At 45.0% G+C, this 21165-nt stretch overlaps 1 protein-coding gene and 1 long non-coding RNA gene across 21 annotated transcripts in view; one reads left to right on the top strand and one right to left on the bottom strand.

Annotated features, from left to right (window-relative positions):
* Positions 1–2399, top strand: part of LOC135290285 (uncharacterized) — a 68169-nt gene extending 65770 nt beyond the window's left edge. For all 20 annotated transcript variants that reach the window (XM_064404206.1, XM_064404208.1, XM_064404196.1 and 17 more), the window contains one exon: positions 531–2399. In XM_064404206.1, coding sequence (XP_064260276.1) covers positions 599–1390 — 792 coding nt within the window. In that variant the 5' untranslated portion in view covers positions 531–598 and the 3' untranslated portion in view covers positions 1391–2399. The remainder of the gene's footprint in view (positions 1–530) is intronic.
* An 11753-nt stretch (positions 2400–14152) lies between these two features.
* Positions 14153–19554, bottom strand: LOC135290865 (uncharacterized). Its single transcript, XR_010353688.1, has 2 exons — positions 18359–19554; positions 14153–16967 (listed from the first exon to the last, which is right to left on the bottom strand). It is a non-coding gene; the product is annotated as an uncharacterized LOC135290865 (long non-coding RNA).
* Positions 19555–21165: the final 1611 nt, after the last annotated feature.

Here is a 21165-nt window from a genome sequence, read left to right as displayed (position 1 = left end):
GGCACACCTCCACAGTAAAATAAGTAAAATACCGTTGTTTTATGTTGCAGGCCTGTGGTTTAGCCTGAAACTTTAAAATTATTGCTGTTTTGAAGAGTGGACTTGCCATTAGTTCCAGTCATCTGCAAAAGCATTTTTGGTGTGCTTTAGTACACTGCCAATCAAAAACCACCAATCTCTACCTCTCACCATGCTAAACATGTATCCCTCCCTCTGGTAAAATGTTATCCTCACTCTTCCCCCACCCTCACCCTGGTTATTTGGAATTAAAATGGAGTGAAAAAGGACTGAAGTTGTGGCGCTGGGTGGTTGCCATTGGAAGCTCCCGGTGCCAGTCCCGGGGCCATCACTCCTGTTTCCCCACCCTGCCTGCTCTGGCACAGGCAACTGAAGGTGAGCTGTGCCCCACGGGGGCCCTGTGGCTGGGTGACAGGACTCAGCGAGCGGGGAGGATGGCTTCTCCAGGGGCCTGGCCATTCCTTTCTCCTCTCCCTGGGACAGCAATGACCACGGCCTCTCTCTCCCGACAGCGTGCGACAACACCGAGGGCGAGCAGCTCCCGTTCCTCATCTGTCCCCTGCCCGCCACTATCGCCAGCATGGCCACGGGGGCAGAGTGGAGCTGCCCCATCTGCCGCGAAGCCTCGGCCAACATCGCCTATGTGGGCTCCTGCCTGCACCAGTTCTGCCGGGGCTGCATCGTGCGCTGGGCCAGGAAGAACCCGTCGTGCCCGCTGTGCAGGCAGACCGTGCGCATCATCCTCTACCCGCTGCCGCCCAACCAGGGCTGCCTGCAGATAGCTGTGTCGGAGCTCTCGGCGTCGCGGAGCGCCAGCCCCGAGGAGGAGCCGGACGCCGCGGGGCCGGAGCCCCGGCCTCACGTGGCGGGGTTCCCCCCCGAGACCTGGGCATTCTTCTTCAGGAACCACACCGAGATCCTGCGGCCGCTGCAGATGTGGCTGGCCGAGGTGCTGTGCGGCTCCTGCTGGTGGGACGTGGCCTTCGCGCAGGGCAGGATCGTGGCCAGCCTGTGCCGCTACGGGCTGCGCGAGGATGCGCTGGCGCGGGAGCTGCAGCCGCTGCTGCGGGGGCAGACGGCCGCCTTCGTCGGGCGCCTCATCGAGGTGGCCGCCGAGCGCTGCAGCGCGCTGGCGCGGCGCCGCACGGACACGGGTCCCCAGCAGGCCGGCCCCGGTGCTGTCGCCCTCCCGAGCACCAGCGGGGCGCAGGAGGAGAGCCTTGAGGGGCCGGGGCAGGCCGGGGCCGGGACCTCGGGCGCCGGGCAGAGCGGTGGCTGCGGCCCCGGGGCGTCCTGGCAGTCCAGGAGGCGCAGAGGCGGCGGCGCGCAGGACTCCGGAGCCCGCAAGAAGGCGCACCGCCGGCAGAACTAGAGTGCTGTGGCGGCACCGGGAGAAACAGATCGGGACAGCAGCGGGAATCTTTCTTTAGCTCAAAGTAAAGAAATTTTGTAAAGAAGCCAAACCAAAGCAAAACGAAATAACCAAAAACCCAAAGAAGAATGTAAAAACCGCGTGAAAAGCCTTAGTCTCTCACTTGCATGTGGTATTGCCAGCGCTGTCACCCACCTGCCTTTTCTTCCTCCCGGTGCTGTGCACACCTTTCCCCTGGTGTGTCCTGCAACTCCGACGTTGTCTGCTGTAGCTTGAAGCCCCAATCCATCTGTCAGATGGATTTGTCAGATGTGTATTTGTCAGTTTCTTCAAGAGATTGTATTATTACTGTCTAAAGTCTTACATCAAGTGTGTGTCTCAGTTTATTAGCAAATTGATGGAATTCTGGACAAACAGAATTCTACGGAATTCTGGACAAATATAATTCTCCGTTGTACTGCTATTTTAGTTTAGTTTCAGCTATGTTTGATGATAGTTTTTGTGATCGTGATCAAGACATTTAAATGTGTATTAAAATTTAGGTTTGTTTCCTTTTAAAAAATTTACATGAATTCTTTGTGTAGACATTCTCTGAGTGTGAAGAATTAATTCCTTCTATCAAGACATTTACATATTGCTAATATTCCAGCAAGAGGTCTTTAATGTTTTCCTTACCTAAAGTAGAAGACTCTGTGACACATGCTTGAAGTTGAGATTTTATTCAATAAAACAGCAATAATTCTGAGGAAAAAAAAAAAAAGTTGTGAGCCTTGATTTCTTGGTTTGCCTGTATGTGAAAAGATCAAAGCAAAGCTGTTCCTCTCTGTCTTTTTTCCCTGAAGCACTGCACCTCTGTGCTGCTCCCAGCTTTCAGCAGCTGTAACTTGTATGTGCTAGCCTCAGTCTGCTCCAATCAGAGACAAAATTCCCAATTCCTCGCTCTGGAGGACTGCACCCACAGTTAGTGAAATCATTCTCTTCAACAAAACTAAGAAGTCACAGAAGTGTTCGCAGGTCCCAGCATCAAATTTAAAAATACCCATATAGAATTTCAGTAGTAATTTTTGTCTCATTTTTGCTTTTCATCTTTTCCTATTTTTTTTTTTTTTTGGTATGTTAAAGCTGCAGCATCATTCACAGTTGTGCTTCTTGGACTACTGAGAGTTACTTAAACAATTTTCTTAATTGGGTCTTTAATAAATACATTTTGCATTAGCACACTTAAATGGTGGCAATAACAGAGCGCGTGTAATAAAACTGCATTTCTGTATAAATTCTCATTTTCCCTTCTAGATAGTCTGAACATCTGTTCAGGGTTTTATTACTTTGGTTTCCATTCTTTGCCCTCCTGTTAAGGAATGTAGTATTTAAGAGACTTACTTGTCTCTGAAAAGTGAAAGACTGTGATCTCATAGACTGAATAAGAGTGGAAGCCACTATCTGCTCCTTCCTTACTGCTTTTCAGTGGAATTTGCCAGGCTTTGAGAACTACTGTAGAGAATAATCCAGCTGTTCCCCCTAATGATGATGATACTTGGACTGCATATGTGAGTCATGTGAAAAATGCCAAACATTTAAAAAAAATTTAAAAGTTTAATAGTAATAAAATGGTTATAAATATAGTAATATAATTAATAAAAGTTTGGACAATTAAGATTTAGGACAATACGAGACAATAAAAACAAAAGAGTTATGGACAGTCCAGGTACATCATTCTGGGCAAAATAAGCCCCCAAAAGGACACACATTAACAGAGGATTAACCCTTAAAAGCAATAGCCTGTTGCATATTCATACACCTCACACATGATGCACAAATTCCACTCGAATAAAGGATTCCGTCTGGTCAGTGTCAGCTTCTTCCTCTGAATCCTAACGGTGTCTTCAGGGCTCAGCAGGGTGAGAAGTTAGTTAAGGGAGCACTAAATTCTTTGAAAGATTTAGGTGTCCTGTGGCTGCTATCTCTGTGCGAGTCCTCTCTTTAAAAAAAGTATCTTGTGTAGCAATTTCTATTTTAACATTATGTTATAACCTAAAACTATATTTAACACACTGAAGAAAATTAATACAGCATAACTTTCTAACATAACAAGTATAATATTCATTTTAATATTTGCAAAAAGCCAATCATAAAATATGCATTTTTCACAGGTTCACTTCGTGCTACTAGTACTCTCTGTAATTTTAAGGTTCTTTAAATGGTGTGTTCATTATAATTATAAATAATTTTTGAAATTCCAAGACAGTACAGAATCATGCTTAAAGGTATTAGATCTATATTCCCCACACCATGCTCCTTCTGCTGTGTCCCTGCCTTCAACTAGTTACACAACTTGTAAGCAATTACATTTCTGCTGCTTCTTCTGAGTGCTGAGAGTTATGTGGAAGTCTTGATAACAAATGTGAGGCTGTTTCGAAGAGATTAATCAGAAAAAAGTAAGTTTCAGGAACAGAACACTTCCAGAGAGGACACATGTGGTACAAGGACTGCGATGTCAGAAACAGATACAGCAAATTATAACATATTGAGGTTCATGAGATGAAAGGAGTGGTGAAATTAGTAAATTTCCTCTATCAGCCTAATTAGGAAGGGCACATCTAAATAAAAAGTAATCTTCCAAGCCACAATAATGCAAAAATGTAAATGCCTGTGCCAGGGATGTGTGTCACCTTATGCCAGATTAGACACATGAGCAGTAAGTAGGACAGGGGCAGATTAACTGAACAGGCAGAGAAAGCAGGTCTGGCTTTCCTTTTTTGATGTGTTAAAAAAAAAATCAAATTGGAAGGCACATACTGCATGTGATAGCAGGTGAAAATTACAATACAACCACATGTACACCACAAAACAGAAATATACCCACAAATAATTAAGCCACCTAATCACATTTTAAAAACTTTATTTTGATGACACTACTTTGAAGAACTTCAACCTTGCAAGAAAGAAGAAATGGTGTAGAGTTGAAAAGCAGATTCCGATATTCTGACAAGGGGGCTTTCCAAAGATCATAGCAGCTCCCCAAGCACCTTTCCGAGGATGGCAGTGGTGGGTGATACCTGCCTGCAAGTTATCTGTGGTGAACAGAAGTTTGAATGGGAATTGTTTAGGAATGTTCTAATTAAGAACAGTAATGTTCTGTGAAGAAGAAATTTTTTCCAAGAAAATTGCCCATTAAAGGGAGAACTGGAACAAACATAAACCAGTGGGAAATATGAGGAACAGGCTGTATGCATTTACATTCTGCCCTCAGGTCTGTGCTAGTATAAAAAAATTGCAGTCCTCTTTTTCTTATTTGCAAAGAATGTGTGGAGGATGCAAAAGGATTTGCTTGGCTGTAGGTTGGGAAATTTTCCTTTAGTGAAGGTAATTAGTATTTTACCCATTACTGGTTAAATTACTAAAAGGAAGTCATGTGGCAAGGCTACAACCATAAGGCAGAGGGGCTTTTGTCCTCTCCTTAGACCTGGTCAGACAAGTTGCTTCAGAACTCACCACTTCCTTTGCCTCATTTTTGAGCTGCACAAAGGGTGTGAAGGCACAGCTGCTGATAGTCAGCCCAAGGACAAGTTTTCTCTTTATGTGCTTCTCCCATGGTGGTCTGAGGAAGGAGTTTCCATCAAGCCAAGTTTGTTAAAGTTTAGAGAGCATGGAGAAGTGTTTTAAATGGAAGAAGTTGTAATAGTCAGACAAATTAGCGTTGTTATGCTGCACTGCTGATGGCTGAGGCTTTATAATAAGCCAGAAGTGGTTGTGGTCCTCCTTTGGGAAGGAAAAGCAAGGAAAAACAGGGTTGCAGTTATGTGCCATTGTCAGTCATTTAATGAAGAGGAGGACTACCACATCACATTTCTAAGAGAGGATCATAAAACCTTTAATTTTTGCCTTCCAGTGGTCTTCAAATGAGAAAGGGGAGCAAGGGGCAGAGCTTCTTGGTTAGCAGGTGTGGTTTTTACTTGCACATTACCTGAAGTTCCCTGGGGCAAAGCTTGTGGAAATTATTCCATTACTGAAAGCTAATGACAGCCCTTCATCTTGCGCTGGACTCTGCCACATCAATGAAGGGGTCAAGGCTGCCTGTCCACAGCTGCAGTGTGGTGATTTCTCCGGGGTGATGGTGCTGAGGCAGCCTGTTCCCAAAAACACAGAGGGGTGCTGTGGGCTGTCTGTGGGGTGCATATACAGATACTGCGTGAGGTTTCCATGGTCAAATGTTGCAGAAGATTCCATATGCTTTGCTCAGAAGCTTCCTGACATCCAGCTCAGCATCTGCACTGAACTCCTGACTTGATGAACTGGGTCTAATAACCTGTAATTTAATTTTACTGCAGATTAAATATTGACATCCCAGAAGTGTTGCTCTCTGTTGACACCTTCATAAATGATTATGGCTTGATGTGTGGAATGTGAGAGCAGCTGTCTTCCTTAATGTTACTTTAGAAGCAGAAAATAAAGTCTTGCAAAGATGATTGTGGTGAACAGGATATAAGTGTGGATATTGCCACGTTGTGCTAATTAGATGGTGAAGTTGCAATGGTTTCTGTGGTACATATCCTCTCATTAATTTGTATGCTTTTCAAAGCTTTTGTGGGACAGATATGCTGCTGAGGTTAAACCATTGAGACAAAATGCAGAACAAAATATCTTGCTCTGCTTTTAATTTCACGGTATTGAAAACTAATTAGGCACCTTTGCATAGCATTGGGAAAAAATAAATCTGAGATGCATTTTGCTGGACTAAATGGCAAATCCAACCTTTGGTGTGGACTCATGGTACCAATCAGCATCCTGGAAATTGCAGTGATATGATGTAGGTGGTTATATTGATATTAAATACAGCCAAAAGTTCAGGGATCAAAGTCCCACTAGGGAATGATGACAAGGAAATGAAACAATCCTGGAGTAAAATAGCTTATCTTGAGAGCTATTCTCCAGCCTGCAGAAGGGGGAAAATATAATTTGGTTTGGGTAATCAGTTTTTTGCATTTTCTTGGGAGTGTTGGAAAATGTGTGATTTCTGCTTTGAAGACAGGCTGTGGAGAAATTACAGAAGGAAGGGAACAGTCATGCTCTGCTGAAAGGCAGGTACTTTGATCTGACATCAACTGTTACCTTTAAGACCAGACCTCGTGCTTCAGCGACATGTGCAATAAAGATGTCATTCTGGAAAGCATGAATGTCTTAAAATAAAATTCACAGTTTAAATTTGGTTGAGTTACATACAGAACATTTCACAATATTTTACTCTGAGTGTGTGCAAGTGTGTTTTTACCAGCTGTGTGTTAGGGCTTCTCTTTGCTTTTTCCTTATCCCTGAAACTGAGCACTTCTGTTCTCTGACCTTCAGCTTTGGCTTAGTTTATAGTGCCAGAAGTGACTTTCAAAGATCCAGACCTTTAAGCATTAGGTTATATGCAGTTCTTCATAATTTTTTTTGTTTGCTCCCTAAAATAGTATAATTTCCATGTGACATTTTTTCACTGACAAATACTCAGATGCAATGTAAATATCTCTAGGAAAGTGTGTATCTTCCCACCATTGCCCTCAGATGCTCCTCAGCATCCCTGCTTGTTCTTAATCATGCGTGGATCATGTAATTGATTCACACCATATGTTCAATTATGTCGCCTTTGGTGGTTTATTTCTTTTTTTTTTTTTTGTAAGTTGTTTCACAGAGATAATACTTATGTTTTTCTTAGGCATCACCCACTGTACACCCAAGAGGTAGCTTTGCAAAACCTTCAGTCTGTCACCTTCAGTGAAACACCTGGAGTTCACTGAGATGTGATGGCAATCCAGACTTTGACAAGCAACTTTGCATTTCTCAGAACTGATTTTTCTAAAAAAATAAATTAATTTTTGTAATTTCTGTAACTCTTTCCAACTTGCCACATCAATGGCTACAAATAATCGAGACTTTCAACAAAACTTAAGCCAATTAATGACAACACTGCCAAATAAAAATTGTCTGTTTCATCACACCTCCAATTTACAGCAGATACTTTAATGGACATATTTGGATACTTCGGTGTGATCCAAGCCATTGCTTTTTTGGGATGAATTGGGCAGTTGCAGTATCCAGGCTGCACAGCATTCAACCTCCGTGTAGCTGCTGCTGTGGAAGCTGGAGGTGCAAGCTCCTGCACCAGGGCGCAGAGTGCATTAGAAAGTGCATTAGGAGCAAGGCACCTTCACAAGGAGACTTGCTTTCTTTTCCCAGCAAGAAGCACTTCTTTATTGCAACAACTGACATTTTTCCAGGTTTGATGAAACAAATACACATAATCTAATCCTGATCTGCATGTGGAGACAGTTTCAGCTGATGGTTGCAACATGGTGGTAGCTAAGAGCTTTCTTAGTTCAAGGGCTGTCCTTTTTTGGGTCAGTAGGCTTTGGGCTGTGCATGTGAAACTTCTTCCCAAGCAGAGAATGTGTGGGGTGAAAATTGGTAAAACTTTCTGCATTTTTTGCCCTGGAGATATTGTATCATTAACAGTGGCTGTTGTCACTGCTAATATTTTTGTTAATGAGTAGCATCTGATAGTGCTTCGTTTCTGTCTGCCTGAACATGTGGGCAGTGCCAGAGTGGGAAGGAGCAGAGGAATGGTGGTTTGTGTGCTGTATGGCTGTGTTTGATGAAAAGCAACAAGATCTCTTTGTACCAGACCCTGAGATCTCAGAGGAGAGTCCCCTTGGCACGCTGAGACAGAATAAAGGGGAAAAACAGAGGAGAGTCCTGATGGGCTTTTTGCCTATGGTAGGCACGGAGTGTCTTCAGGAAAGTGGTCTCAGTCTTGTCTAATTTTTCCCAAAACTGCTATTTTGGAGAAATTACCATTTCTACTTCTTCCAAATAAGGCTGGTGCTCAGGACTCTTCATCATTTGTACACCAACTGCTCCAGTGAGGCTCCAACTCAGGAAGGAAAAGTCACCTTTGCTGTGTCCATGAGGAGCCAAGATGGAACAGAGAGTGCTGGGGCAGGAGCTGGGGGTCCTGCATTTTTTCTACAACTTAATTGCTTCCCAGAGCTACTGAATCTTACTTCCACTGGTGCCTCATCCTCCTCATCTGAAAAATGTGGAGAATAATGTGCCCTTGAGGGCTTTGCCATTTCCAGGGAAAAGTACAGTGAAAGAGTTTGTTATTTCAGTGCCTGTGATGTTAAATGCCAACTACTCAAAATATGCTGCTGGAAACCCCATAGTTTCAAAAAGCTGCATTTCTTAAGTGTTACATTTTTAATGCTGTGTAAGTGGGAAGAGTGGGAACACCAAGGGTAACAGGAACCAAAATAGGGAATAACATCATTTTGGGAGGTCCAGGTAACATCAGTATTACATCATCACAGGGGATAAGTACTGACCTGCTCCTGATTTTCTGTCTGTACACAGTGCACAGGGGTGGAACATGGTCAGTGTAATTCACTTACAATATATTCATGTGGAGAGCAAATAGAGCATTTAATCCACAGAGATTTTCAATTTTCTACATTGTGAAGGAGGACACAGGGTTGCAAAGCTAAGACAGTTTTAAGAGGTAAATAGCTCACAATAAAAAAAAATAAATTCTAAAGATTCAATGCTGATGGCTAGAAAAAAAGTAAGGCTGCATGCCCAGTTAGCCTGCTGTAGTCTGAAAGAAAAAGAAAAGCACACTCTATTTATTTATTTATTTTTGAAGTCATTTGGTCTAATAAAAAATAAAACTTTTGCTCCTCTGTTGCATTTTGCAACAACAAAAAACACACATACAGCCAAAATGTTTGGACCAGCTCCATTTGAATCTTATCTTTTTATCCTTATTGGGCTTCTGAACTCAGAGTATAATTTCTGATGTCTTATTTCAGAGTTATCAACTGAAAATAGCTTTTGCTGAACTGATTTCCTGACATGAGATGTTATGAAGGAATTACTTCTAACTGATGTTCTAAGCTACAAAATACAGTGTTTAGAGAAATGTCATCATCTTTATTTTTTGAGAAGAGTAACCTTTTTTTGAACTGCCAGTTTCACTGTATTTGTAGTTTGTGCTCATCTCAAAACATTTGGAGAGAAAAAAAGGAGAAAGGCATATATGCACCAAGGAACAGATCTGATGAGATTGCACAGGAGATTTCTGCTTAAAAGTAATGTTTTTATAGCATGACAAATGTCTTGGTTATGTGATGACAGGCACAAATGAACAAGTTATTTGTGATTTCTGAGCTGAACAAAGTGAATAACCTAGTCGAGGTCAGTGACAGTGATGGATGGATCTGCTAAAGACTGTCACAGATTCACTGCAATTCTGCCATCTCTGTCTCTTAAGAGGGCCTTCGATCAACAACTGAACAGCAGTAGAATGCACTAGAATTGGGAGCAGGAGAAGTTAACAGAAATTCATACTCTTTCTATTGGGCCAGAAAGTTAACTGTGCAGCTAAATGGCTCTTTTTTGTTCCGTCTTATCAATATTTTGACAACACACTCTCTACTTCCATGATTTCTGTATGATTTTTTTGGGGTGCATGATACAGGTTGCACAGTGAGAACAGTGCTGTGGTTTCTCAAGAACTTTCCCTGAAGTGACTCGCCCTGGACAAATGTTTCATTTATATACAGTCAATGGTGCCGTGTGACCCAGAGTTTGTACCAGGAGAATAAGGGTTATAAAATAAACCAAGAGTGTATCTATCAAAACAGCTACACAGCTTAGGTCTCAGGGTATTTAAATTCACTTGTTTTCAAATGCTTCTGTAATTTAGCTCTGGACTGAACAGAGTCATGGATGTAGGATAGGATGCTGGGGTTTTTCCTTCATCAAAGATGCATTCTGTAGATATGAGAGCATCTGAACCAGGGAAGGCCTGAGCTTTTATCAGCTTCTGTGAGACTGAGGGGAGATCTCATCACAGTCTACAACTTTCTCATGAGGGGCAGCACTGATCTCTTCTCTGTGGTGACCAGTGACAGCAATAGGAATGGCTGGAGCTGTGTTAGGAGAGGTTTAGGACAGATATAAGGAAAAGGTCCTTCCCCCAGAGAGTGGTGGGCACTGGAGAGGCTCCGCAGGGAATGGTCACAGCCATAAGGCTAACAGAGCTCCAGGAGCATTTGGACATCACTCCCAGGCACAGGCTGGGATTGTTGTGGTGTCCTGTGCAGGGCCAGGAGTTGGACTGGATGATCCCTGTGGATCCCTTCTAACTCAGGATATTCCTGTGATTCTTCCAGATGCCTGTCTCCATGCAAAAGAAATTCAGGCACAAAGCCCAGACTGGCATGTTGGTGGGCATACACTCTTAGATTTAGAAACAGGCTATAAATTTAGGTTTACAGGCTTACCAGACTTGTGTTCTCTTCGGGCTCCGTATTTTCTTTCCTGTTGGGCTGGTATTGAGGTAAAGCTCTAAATTTACAGATTCTTTTCTCTCAGTAGAGGAATGGCATGTTGACAGGGTACTGGCCTCTCACAGGAGAAATCTGTTTCATACCTAAGCTGCTCTGGAGTTTACAGGATGAGGAAGCAGTGGTGTTACTTTGTCAGGATCTCCCAGGAGGTGATGTTCTGCTCCCTTGGCCAGAATACAATGCAAGCATTTGAAATCACTCACTTGGTCACTCACTTTATCTGTATCCCAGCCCAGATTTATTTCCATGTTTGTGGAAAGAGAGGAGGACCAGGACCCAAAGGTGGGAAGCACTTTCCTGAGGAGCAGAGTATATGATTTCCAGAAATCCCTTTTAATACTTCTAGTCATCGCTCTGCTTCTCTGAAGTTTTGGGTCTTTAGTTGTGTGAAACAGATGAAGAAACACTGGGCCCAATGCTATAGACTGGAATGTCTACAGGCGTGTCTGTTTATTTGCTGACTCTTCTTTGGCCTGTAGTGAAGTGGTGAGGTGGGACTGAAATTTTACCTTGTTTTTTGTTGATAAGCAGAACTATCAAGTTTCTGCAGATAAAAGCCCCGAAACAGCTGCTTATTGAGCCTTATAGAATGCTATGTAACTAGTTATTTTCCTGACTCTAGAGAAATAATAGCACCTTCACAAACTGCAATTCTGACAAGAGAAGGGTGGAGGGTATTTCAAGATGTCATAAAGTGAGGGTCCCCACTTTCCTCCGGAAACAGCAATCTCACAGACTCTGTGAGTAATTACATTTTACATTTCTCCTTAATTTTTCTTCTACACCTTCCTTACCCCAGTTTTAGTTCCTGATTTCTTTGCCAATACTCTTGAACGAAGTTTGTTACTTTCTCATGAGAAAGTACCACCTGTGGATTTGGAAGACTTGTATTCTCTCTCTGCACAAAACTACTGCTGCTCCTTCATCTCTCCATTAGAAGCTGCATTTTGCAGAGCAATCTGTGTTCTGTATTTCCATTGGGTGGTTCACCATCACCAGTTAAAATTGCATCAAACTGAAATTTAACAGTACTGGGTAGAAGAGGAGCTTCAAGTATCTCACAAGGTCTCATTCTGCCCTGCACAGCTGGGAAACACATCAGTGACCTCAGGACCCTGCTTTGCTGACTCTTGTCATATTTTATTACTCTATTTAACAATATAGGAAAAAAAATCTCATTTCACATGTAGGGTGATTAAAATAATAAAGGATTGTCATAGCCAGATAGAAAAAGTATCTGATCTATCAATTGTAAGAGTTCTGCAGTCCTTTTAACAGACAACACACAGACTGCAAAATGGTTGCAGTAATACTCTTCCTGGTAATATAATCTTGAACTAGAATCAGGAATTCTTCTCTTTCCATTTTTTTTTAAGCATCGTGTGTGAAAAAACCCCAAATTCTACATCCAGGCACAGAAGAGTAAGTCTGGATAAAAAAAGAAATGCATTTGGATTTACAGCATCACTCTGTGCTGGTCAGTTTGCACTATGTTCAGTACACAAGCTAGGTAGTTGTAAACATAGAGGGAATTTTTGAGAAATTTATTTGAACAGCCAGAGTTCTGCTAAATTTAAAATTAATTTATAATCAATTATCTTGTAAAAAATACAAAGTTCCCCCTCCCATTTTCTCCTCCATATTCTTTTCTTTGTTGTTCAGAGAAATTGGAGAAAAACCTTTTATTCAAAGACTAAAGAAATATGCAGTTCTTACTAAATAACAAGAACACGAAAAACAAAAACAAAACCCTGGGGGGCCTACAAGAATGAATAATGCATGATGTAATTTTCTCCATTAGAAAAGATGAAAATATAGCAAGCAGTCCTGCATTTTGTGCAGTGTTACAGGCATGAATCAATACCAAGCATGGTACAAAGCCAGCAAGCAGGTACATTGTTGTGGTAATTTTCCCTTGGAGTTTCCTGTATGAATGGCAGGTTTTCACAAGCACTGCCAGAGCCAAGATATGCTCTGTGCTTGTGTGTGCACACTGCAAGGGAGGAACAGGAGTAGCTGGTATCTCTGTAGTCTCTTCATGGAGTGCAAATCCTCTTTAAATTCTTAACACTTGAGGCTCAAGGCCTGAAAACCTGAAGTTTAACAGGAATGTCCCAAAATCTTTACATGATTCAGCCCTTCTGCCCCTTCATCCTGCACAGGCATCAATTATACTGCCTGGCACCATCTAGAGTTCATTTTTCTGCACAGAATAAAACAAGAAAAAACATCTCTGAAAAGTTAATGAAAAGAGTCATGTGGATAAAAGTAGAAGTGTTCCAGTAATATTTGGCACATGAGTTGGGAGGCATGAAGGATGTGGCCACTTCAGCTTTGGTAGTTTTCATCTTGCTGAGAAGGCACTACAGCTTCCTCTTCCTCTTCCCCTTCCCCTTTCCCTATCCTCCCCCCCCCACCTCTTTTTTTCTTTCTTCTTTCCTGCTGTTGTACTGTTCCTGAATTTTCATAATACATCCTTTGTAAGGTGCAATTCAATTAATTCCATTGAAGAGGGAATGACTTTTACCAGGGTGGGGAATATTTCAATACCTGTTATATCTGTATGTGAGTATATATCTTGTATATATCTGCTCTTGTGATTGTCTGTTGTTTGAGATGAAGTTTCTTAAATGTAAATTACAAAAACATCCTCCAAGGGAGATTGAGCAAGGTGCTTCAAAATTTGGTCCTAAGTGTCAAGTCTTCGAACACTTCCCTATGGAAAAGGATAGAGTCAGTCATGATGCAGTTCAGAAATCAAAGTGACAGGGGAAAGAACTGGATATTAAACATGGTCCATTTCCCGAGAGTCAGTTTATAATTTGAACATTCTAAGTGATTCTGGAACAGTTCTGTTGATTAGCATTGTTTGTGGTAATTCTGAGCAATTTGGTGAATTCTTTTTCTCTAAAGATGAAAACAGAAGTGGTGAAATTATTAATTGGCGTAGGAAATGTCATATAAAAACTTACTGCAATCTGAAATATTTTATTGAAGAGTGATATTAAAAAAGTAGGTAGATGTGTCTCCCTGACTATGAGATGTAGCTCTTGTATCTTTTCAGTGGATAGTTTCTGTATGTGATTAAATCTTACTTTTGGTGACACTGTGGGATGAAAAACTGCATCTGCTATAAAAAGTAAAATCTGACACTTTTTTCCCATTCAGATTTTTTTTTTCTTCAGGCCAATGCAGGGAAAACAGAGGTGCCAGAAACATGTTATGTATGCCCTGGCAGGCTCCCAGCCTCAGGCAAAGCTGCCGTTGGTGTCTCTATGGCCATGGCTGCTTGGCGCAGTGGGCTGAGCATCGCGACCACCAGGAGCAGCTCTCCAGGAGCCCAGAGCTGTTATAAACGACCCAGATCCCAAGTGGGAATGAGTTATGGATGTTTTATTGAGAACAATAAAAAAATCAGCAAAGCAAAAGGGACAGTGCTGGGTGTGTGGCAAAATGCCAGAGGCTCGTGCACAAAATGGCAGCTCTGCCTTCTATACCCTTGATATTGCATCAGCTTTATGCATTATGAGAAACAACGTCTCACTTCTTAAAATTTTAAAAGGTTTCTTGAACCACAACAATGGACTGAATAAGGAGAAAGGGACAGCAATGGGTGCTTAGCAGCCAGAGGCACACCACCCTCACCTGTAACAATCCTTATGCAAAGCTATTGCCACGCCAACCCCCTGGGAAGCCAACCCTCCCCACACTGGGGCACAGGGCGATCTTCCAACCCAGGTCCTCTGTCCCGCCTCTCGCAGTCTGTGCAGTCCTTCTTGCTTCGACTTTCCCAGTGGTTGGAGATCAACTTCCAACATTACAAAGCTCATCTATAAAAACACCAGACCCCAACAGAACTTCTTTTAACCTTATAACATACATTTAATGTTCGTGAGAGCCAACATCGCAATATCTGTTTATTACATGCATGTTTGTTTTTGGTTTTAGATAGCCTTGCCCTATGTCACACTTTTCGGTGCCGACATAGTTTCGTCTCTGTGGTTATCACAGTCCTCAGTGGATGAAATTCTACTCCTTTTAAGGTCATGTCTCAAAAGTTTGTCTAGGAAGAGTCTGTCCAATTCAAACTCATAAACCCCCATTACAACACATGAAAGCATACTGTTCTCGTGAAAGTCAATTTTACAACTAGGCTGTTGTAACATCAACCTCTTTATAACACATATTGTGATCTTAATACTAACAGTATTATAATATTTAATATAAATTCATATAGTATTTTGGGAAATCCAATTCCCGTCAGCTTGTTTCTCACAGACTCAAGGCAGTCTGAGCCCACTGTCCCCCGAATTTGAGCCCTGAGGGGCTTGGTGTCGCAATGCATCCCCTGGAAACAGCAGAGTCAGCCAGTGAAGTCAGCCCAAGGTGACTGCACCGAGTCAGGAATGGAAGATTGACCACACCTTCATCAGAGAGCAGACAAAATTCCAATAGTGCCTGACAACCTGAAACTACAGCCAGTTAAAGTTCATTCAATTGACTGTGGAAAAGAGACTTTTACAGGAATGCAGAAAAGAGTGAGAGAAAAGGAGGGCAGGAAGAAAGGGAAATGAAACTGGGCAGAGGAGGCAATAGCATGAGCAGGGTTCATATAGACACTGATCATACATGGGGATCTGGAAGCTGTGCTTAAAAATAATCACTAAAAAACAGAACGAAACTCAAACTATTCAAACCATCGAAGAATCCCCAAAACCAGGAAAAAATACACGGATGACACCAGGCTGACTGGTGTGGTTGACATATCTGAGGGCTGAGATGTCAGCCAGAGAGACCTGGACAAACTCAACATGGGAGTCATGGGGATGTCACCAGGTTCTACAGTGCTACAGTGGCAGCCCAGAAATCCAACCGTGTCCTGGTCTGGCCTTCAACATACCTCCCATGCAAAACTGACTCTAGAAATCCATGATTTCAGGTAAACTGAGCGTCTCTTCCTACTGGGGACTTGCTGTGTGTATGGCATGTTTCATCCTCCAGGCCAACGGTTTGTCAAGAGACATAAAACAATGAAACTCCTCCTTCAAAATCTCACAAGCCATTACAGAGCTTCAAGGATTGAACTATTTATTTCTTTAGAATATGAAAACACTGGCATCGTGCATGACAGCAACATTACTTACCGGGGTCACCCATGTAACCTGAGATGAAAATAGGGAATCCTGTATTCCAACACTGCAGACAATTTTATCCCTTGCACAAAATGCTGTTCTAACACAAAGTTAGGTTCTTTTTAAACTCAAGAAATTTCTGGACCCCAAATTATGCTCCATTTATTACTCATATTTGTCAATGCATTTATTTGGAAGTTAATTATTTATCAGGGACACCTATGTAACCTGAGATGGCAATAGGGATTCTGTATTCCATCACCAGCACTGCAGGCAATTTTATCCCTTGCACAGAAAGCTTTTCTGACACAAATTTTAGTTCTTTTTAAACTAAACAAATTTCTGGACCACAAAACACATTCTAGTTGAAATGCAGATGCCACTCATAAAACAATACCAGTGCATTTAGTTGGAAGCTTAAATAGCAGCAGTCTTTTTAACTGAATTTCACATGAATCTAATATTTTCTATCATGTCCAAGAAGCAGTTGCTGTGACTCATGTTTCTTGTGTCTGTTATAAATGCCAAGAAAATGCAATCTCTGCTCTTCTAACACAGCTCTCTCTGTTGATGATGTGGGACAGGGCGTGCTGATGTGCACGACTTACGGCTGATGGAAGGGACAGGGATGAGAATGCACCAGGCACAGAGCCAAGCTGACAGAGGGATGATCTCTCTCTGGAAATACACTGAAGGAGAAGAGTTTGCAGGCAGGACAGAAAATGGCTCTTTGTTTCACCTCTTCTTTCAGCGCTCCTAAGAATGTAGCCTGCAGCAGGCTGAGAACACCAGAGCACGGAGCCCTTTCCAGGCAGGGCTGTGTCTGCTGAAGGGGCAGAGGGAGCTCAGCAGGGATCAGACACAAACCATCAGGGCACTGAGGAGCCCCTGTGGTGGCAGTGAGCAGCTCCGGGCTCCGGGCGCTGTTGCTGGCATTTTCTATTGAGCCATCTCCAAGGTCTTCTCCTGTGCTCTGTATTTCTAAGTGTCTTCCCTCTTGCCTCTTGGTTTTGGTTGTCTCCTGTACCTTTATTTCTCCAAATTACTGGAAGTTTTAAGCTGCATTGGACAGGAAATGTTGTGAAAAAGTTGTATGTTAATGCAGTCCCCTTAACTGTTTTTTGCTTGAGGATACTCTGAGCTCTTAAAGTCCTGAAGCCTCGATCACATTATGTCAGATTAAAACTGAGAAGCAAAAAATGCTTTATGAAGTATTTTCATGGCACTGAAAAGAGAAGAGAAACCCTGGAAGCAGAGCTGAAGTTCCCCATCCTTCCTAAGTGGAACTATAGCAAGTAAAAAAATTATAGAAAAAGGGAGACAATATTTAATGAGAACCTCGATCAGTCAGCCCATACCTTGTCAATATTCTGCTTGGCAAACCAGCAAAATCTATATATGATCATGGAGATGCTTTTCATGGCACAGCTCACCTGTGACTATGCAAAGGGGCGAGTTTGCCTCCCTAAAGGATGAAATTGGCAAATGGAAAGTGCTGGGCCTTGACAAATTGCAGGCCAGAAAACTGAAAACCTAAAAGCACCAAAGCACAGGTGTTTAATCTCGTGTAGATCTGCTGTGTGAAACCAGGCTGGATTATCAACATCATGCCAGTCAGGAGCTACAGAGGCATCTATCCACTACAGCAGCAGGGAATGATGCCCAGGTGAACTGAACTCAGATACACAGTCTGACTCAGAAGGTCATTTGGCAGGCAGAATATAAAACATGGCACCCTGTTAAATGTGGCAAGAGTTGGACTGAAGCTGTTATGATTGTTCATGATAGTAGAGATGAAATTTCACAGAAAGTGAAATTTCAAGAACTATACGTATTTGAAATTTGATTTTACATGATGGTTCCTTCAATGGACTTAATTTTTTTTTGTTTTGTTTGTTTGTTTGTTTGTGTTTGTTTTTGGTTTTTTGGTTTTTTTTTTGTTTTTTCCTGAAATAAGATAATTTTAATAAACTTTTAACTATAAATAAGCCTGAAATGAGGGGATTTTTTTGGAAAGAAGGAGTGTTCTTCCCAGGAATGTACCATTCCTATGCTTTAACTCCGGTCAGGTGGGGACTGTAAAGACTGGAACCACTTGAGTGTCATGCCCAGAATCACGTAGGCTGTGAAGAATGAACCTCTGCAGTCTCGAATCTCTGTGTGCAGAGTTGGTGCAGATGAACAAGAAATGCTCTGAGCAGAACGTCCCCATTCTCCCAGGAGCCTGGCAGTGACACTGCACCAGAGAGCAGCGGGGCACTGCAGACAAATCCCCAACACTCAGAAGGTGTTGATTTGCCCTTTGGTTTGCTGCTGGGTGCTCCAGTCAAATTCTACAACTCTCAGACAAGAGGCTGTAGCTGGATGAGGATGGATCTCTTCTCCCAAGAAACAAGGGACAGGAGGAGAGGAAACATGCTCAAGGAACAGTAGCTGAGGTTTGGGTTCACCTGGAGCACAGTCAGGGGTGGTGAGCACTGGAAGATCCAGCTGCAGTCCCCATCCATGTCCCTTCCAGTGATGGCTTGAGGGTGTCTCAGCCTGGATCCAGAGCGCCCTGGGGGGCTCCTGGGGCTGGCTTTGCACTCAGGGTGAGGATGGCCAGGAGCCACTGAGGCCGGCAGTGGGGACCAAGGCTGGGGCTCGTGGCCTGGCAGGTGTGGCTCTGGGGGCTGGGACATGCCAGGGCAGGGGTCACAGTGGGAGCTGTGAGCAGGGGCACAGCCAGCTTGGCAGCTCAGTGACATGGTTCTGCTGCCTGTGACATCACAGAGGACAGGTCATGCTGGCACCCTTGTCCAGGAGCAGCTCCAGGCAGTTGGATTCTGGCAGGCAGTGAGTGAACATGCAGGGGAAATGCTGGGCTGGATGGGGGCTGGGAAAGATGCCCTGGAGATTTAAGCTGGAGTGAGAGCTGGGACCCCAGGGCAGGGCACTGTCCTCAGGGCTGAGGGAAGTGGGGCTTGGGGCTCTCAGCGTGGCAGGTGCCCAGAGAGGCTCTGGTGACATTCCAGGTGTCACCAGCCCCCCTGGTCCCTCCCAGCCAGACATGCTGAGCCCCCTTTCTCCCACCAGGCCATGTCTCCAACACTGGCCTTTGTCCTGGCCCTGTTATTCACCCCTGCTGGGCTGAAGTTGAATCCACAAATTGAAAAGGATGATGTTAAACGGATGCAGGAGCGCAAGGAGTATCTGTTTCAGGAAATTACTCGGCTCCTGCAGGAGACTGATGACAAGTCCATCGTGGAAAGCCTGCTCTGTTCTGCTCATCAGCTGCTGTGGCTGCCTTGGCTCACCGAGGCTGTTCTGCTCTCTCTGGCCTTCTGGCTGGTCACGAGATGGAAGCGTGGCTCTGCCAGTAGGAGGAGGCAGGAGGGATCCAGCAGCCAGGAGAAGGTCAGTGAGCATAAGGAAAAGAGTGCAGACTTTTGGCTGTGCCCAGCCCATCACCAATGGGCACATCTGGAATAAGGCTGGAGCGGGCTGTGAGCAACCTGATCTCCTTGGGAATGTCCCTGCTCATTGCTGTGGGGTCACCCTGGACGGTCCCTAAAGGTCACCGCCAAGCCCAGCTGTTCTGTGATTCTGTCATTCTGCAGCAGGGCCTGCCCAGCACGAAGGTGCTGCAGGAGCTGGTGGACGAGCTCCTCGGTGTCTGCCGAGTGCTCTCCCGGAGGAGCTTCATGCCGGAGCTGCACCCAGCTGCCGGGACGGACGCCAGCCCTGCAGCCTGCAGCGTCCAGGAGAGCAGCAGCACCTACCGCACGCTGGTCATCCTGCGGCCACCCCCCGGCCACTCCTTCAGCCTGGAGAGCACCAAGTGGCCGCCAGCCAGGCGCATCCGTGTGGCGCTGGAGTGCCTGTGCTCCAGGGAGCAGCTGCTGGGGCACACGTGCTTCCTGCACGCCGCTGGTGGCCAGCTGCCCACGGATCAGGAGTGGTACCTGCTGGACACCCTCTGCACGGGCTCCTACTTGGACCTGCAGAAAGTCACCCGCTGGGTGCAGATGTTGGTGCTGTCGGCCTGGCTGCTTCTGCCGCAGTCCCGCCACTGCCAGCTCACGGCGCTGCCCTCCGGCAAGTCCTGCAGCTTCCAGCTGAGCGGCGCCTCTGGCCTGCACTGCAGCATTGAGATGGCTCTGGCCGTGCAGCTCGGCAGCTCAGGGGCCTGCCTGAGCCTTGAGTAGGCAGCAGCCGGCTCTGCCAGCAGCACCGTGTGGGCCAGAGAGCTGCCTTTGTTTCCTAAATACCATCTACCCTGTTTAACAAATGGGATGAAATTTTAGTCCTCTGTAATGAACTTTTTTTTTCCAATAAACTGAAGAATTTATGGCAGCTCTTGAAAACGGGTGGAATAAATTTTTACATTTTTTTGACTAGACTCTATTTGTCTTTTAACTCTTTTAACTCTCACGGCTGATAAAGCTTTTGTTGCAGCCCTGGAAAGGGCTCCGGGGGTCCTTGGCCAAGGACGGGGATCAGTGCTCAGGGAAAAGCAGCAAAGGGCTCAAGGCGAAGGCGAGAGGGCAGAGCTGCCACAGCGTGGCCCAGAAAGAGCCTCATCTGCTCCTCCCCAAGCCGCGCCATCCGCGCTGCCGTTTGCGGCGCCGGCGGCTCCTCTCGCTGCGGGGCTCCAGCGCGTCCCGGGGGCCGGGCCCGTCCTCTTCGGGAAGCGCCGGAGCCTCGGAGGCGAGCGGCGGCTGCTGCGGCCGGGCGGGGAGAGCTGCGGCCGCGGCCCCGGGCACGGCGAGCTGCCGCTATGGCCGGCTCCTGCCGCGGCTCCTGCCCGGCGCGCACAGACACGGCCGAGGGCTGCCCGGGAGCTCCCTGCCGCTCCGCAGCGGGCCCGGCCGGGCTGCTGCTCTCCGCGGCCTCTGCCCGCCGCTGCCGGCCCCGCCGCGCTCCCGCTGCCCCTGCCGCAGCCGGGCCCACACGGGAGGCGGCACATTCCGGCCGGCTCGCAAAAGCCCTGCCCGCAAACCCCCCGCCACGGCCTCGGCTCAGGCACAGGCTGCCGGCGTCCTCGCAGCTGCGAGATGACCTTCTCTCTTGGTAACCATTATTTGTGTGCTTTTGTTCCTTGTTTTACAGTGTGCAATATTAATCTTTTCAAGTGACATCTGCACCTGCTGCATTTCTTCCCCCTCTCTTTTCAGTAACCCCACACAACCGTCCACCAGCTCCACTCCGTACCCACCGGCTGAGCGCTCATGGGCAGTATCAGCCTTACCAATATTCATCAGCAGTCCTTATACGT

Source organism: Passer domesticus, chromosome Z (genome assembly GCF_036417665.1).
Source record: "Passer domesticus isolate bPasDom1 chromosome Z, bPasDom1.hap1, whole genome shotgun sequence".
Taxonomy (NCBI): Eukaryota; Metazoa; Chordata; class Aves; order Passeriformes; family Passeridae; genus Passer; species Passer domesticus.
This window is presented reverse-complemented; position numbering and strand designations above follow the sequence as displayed.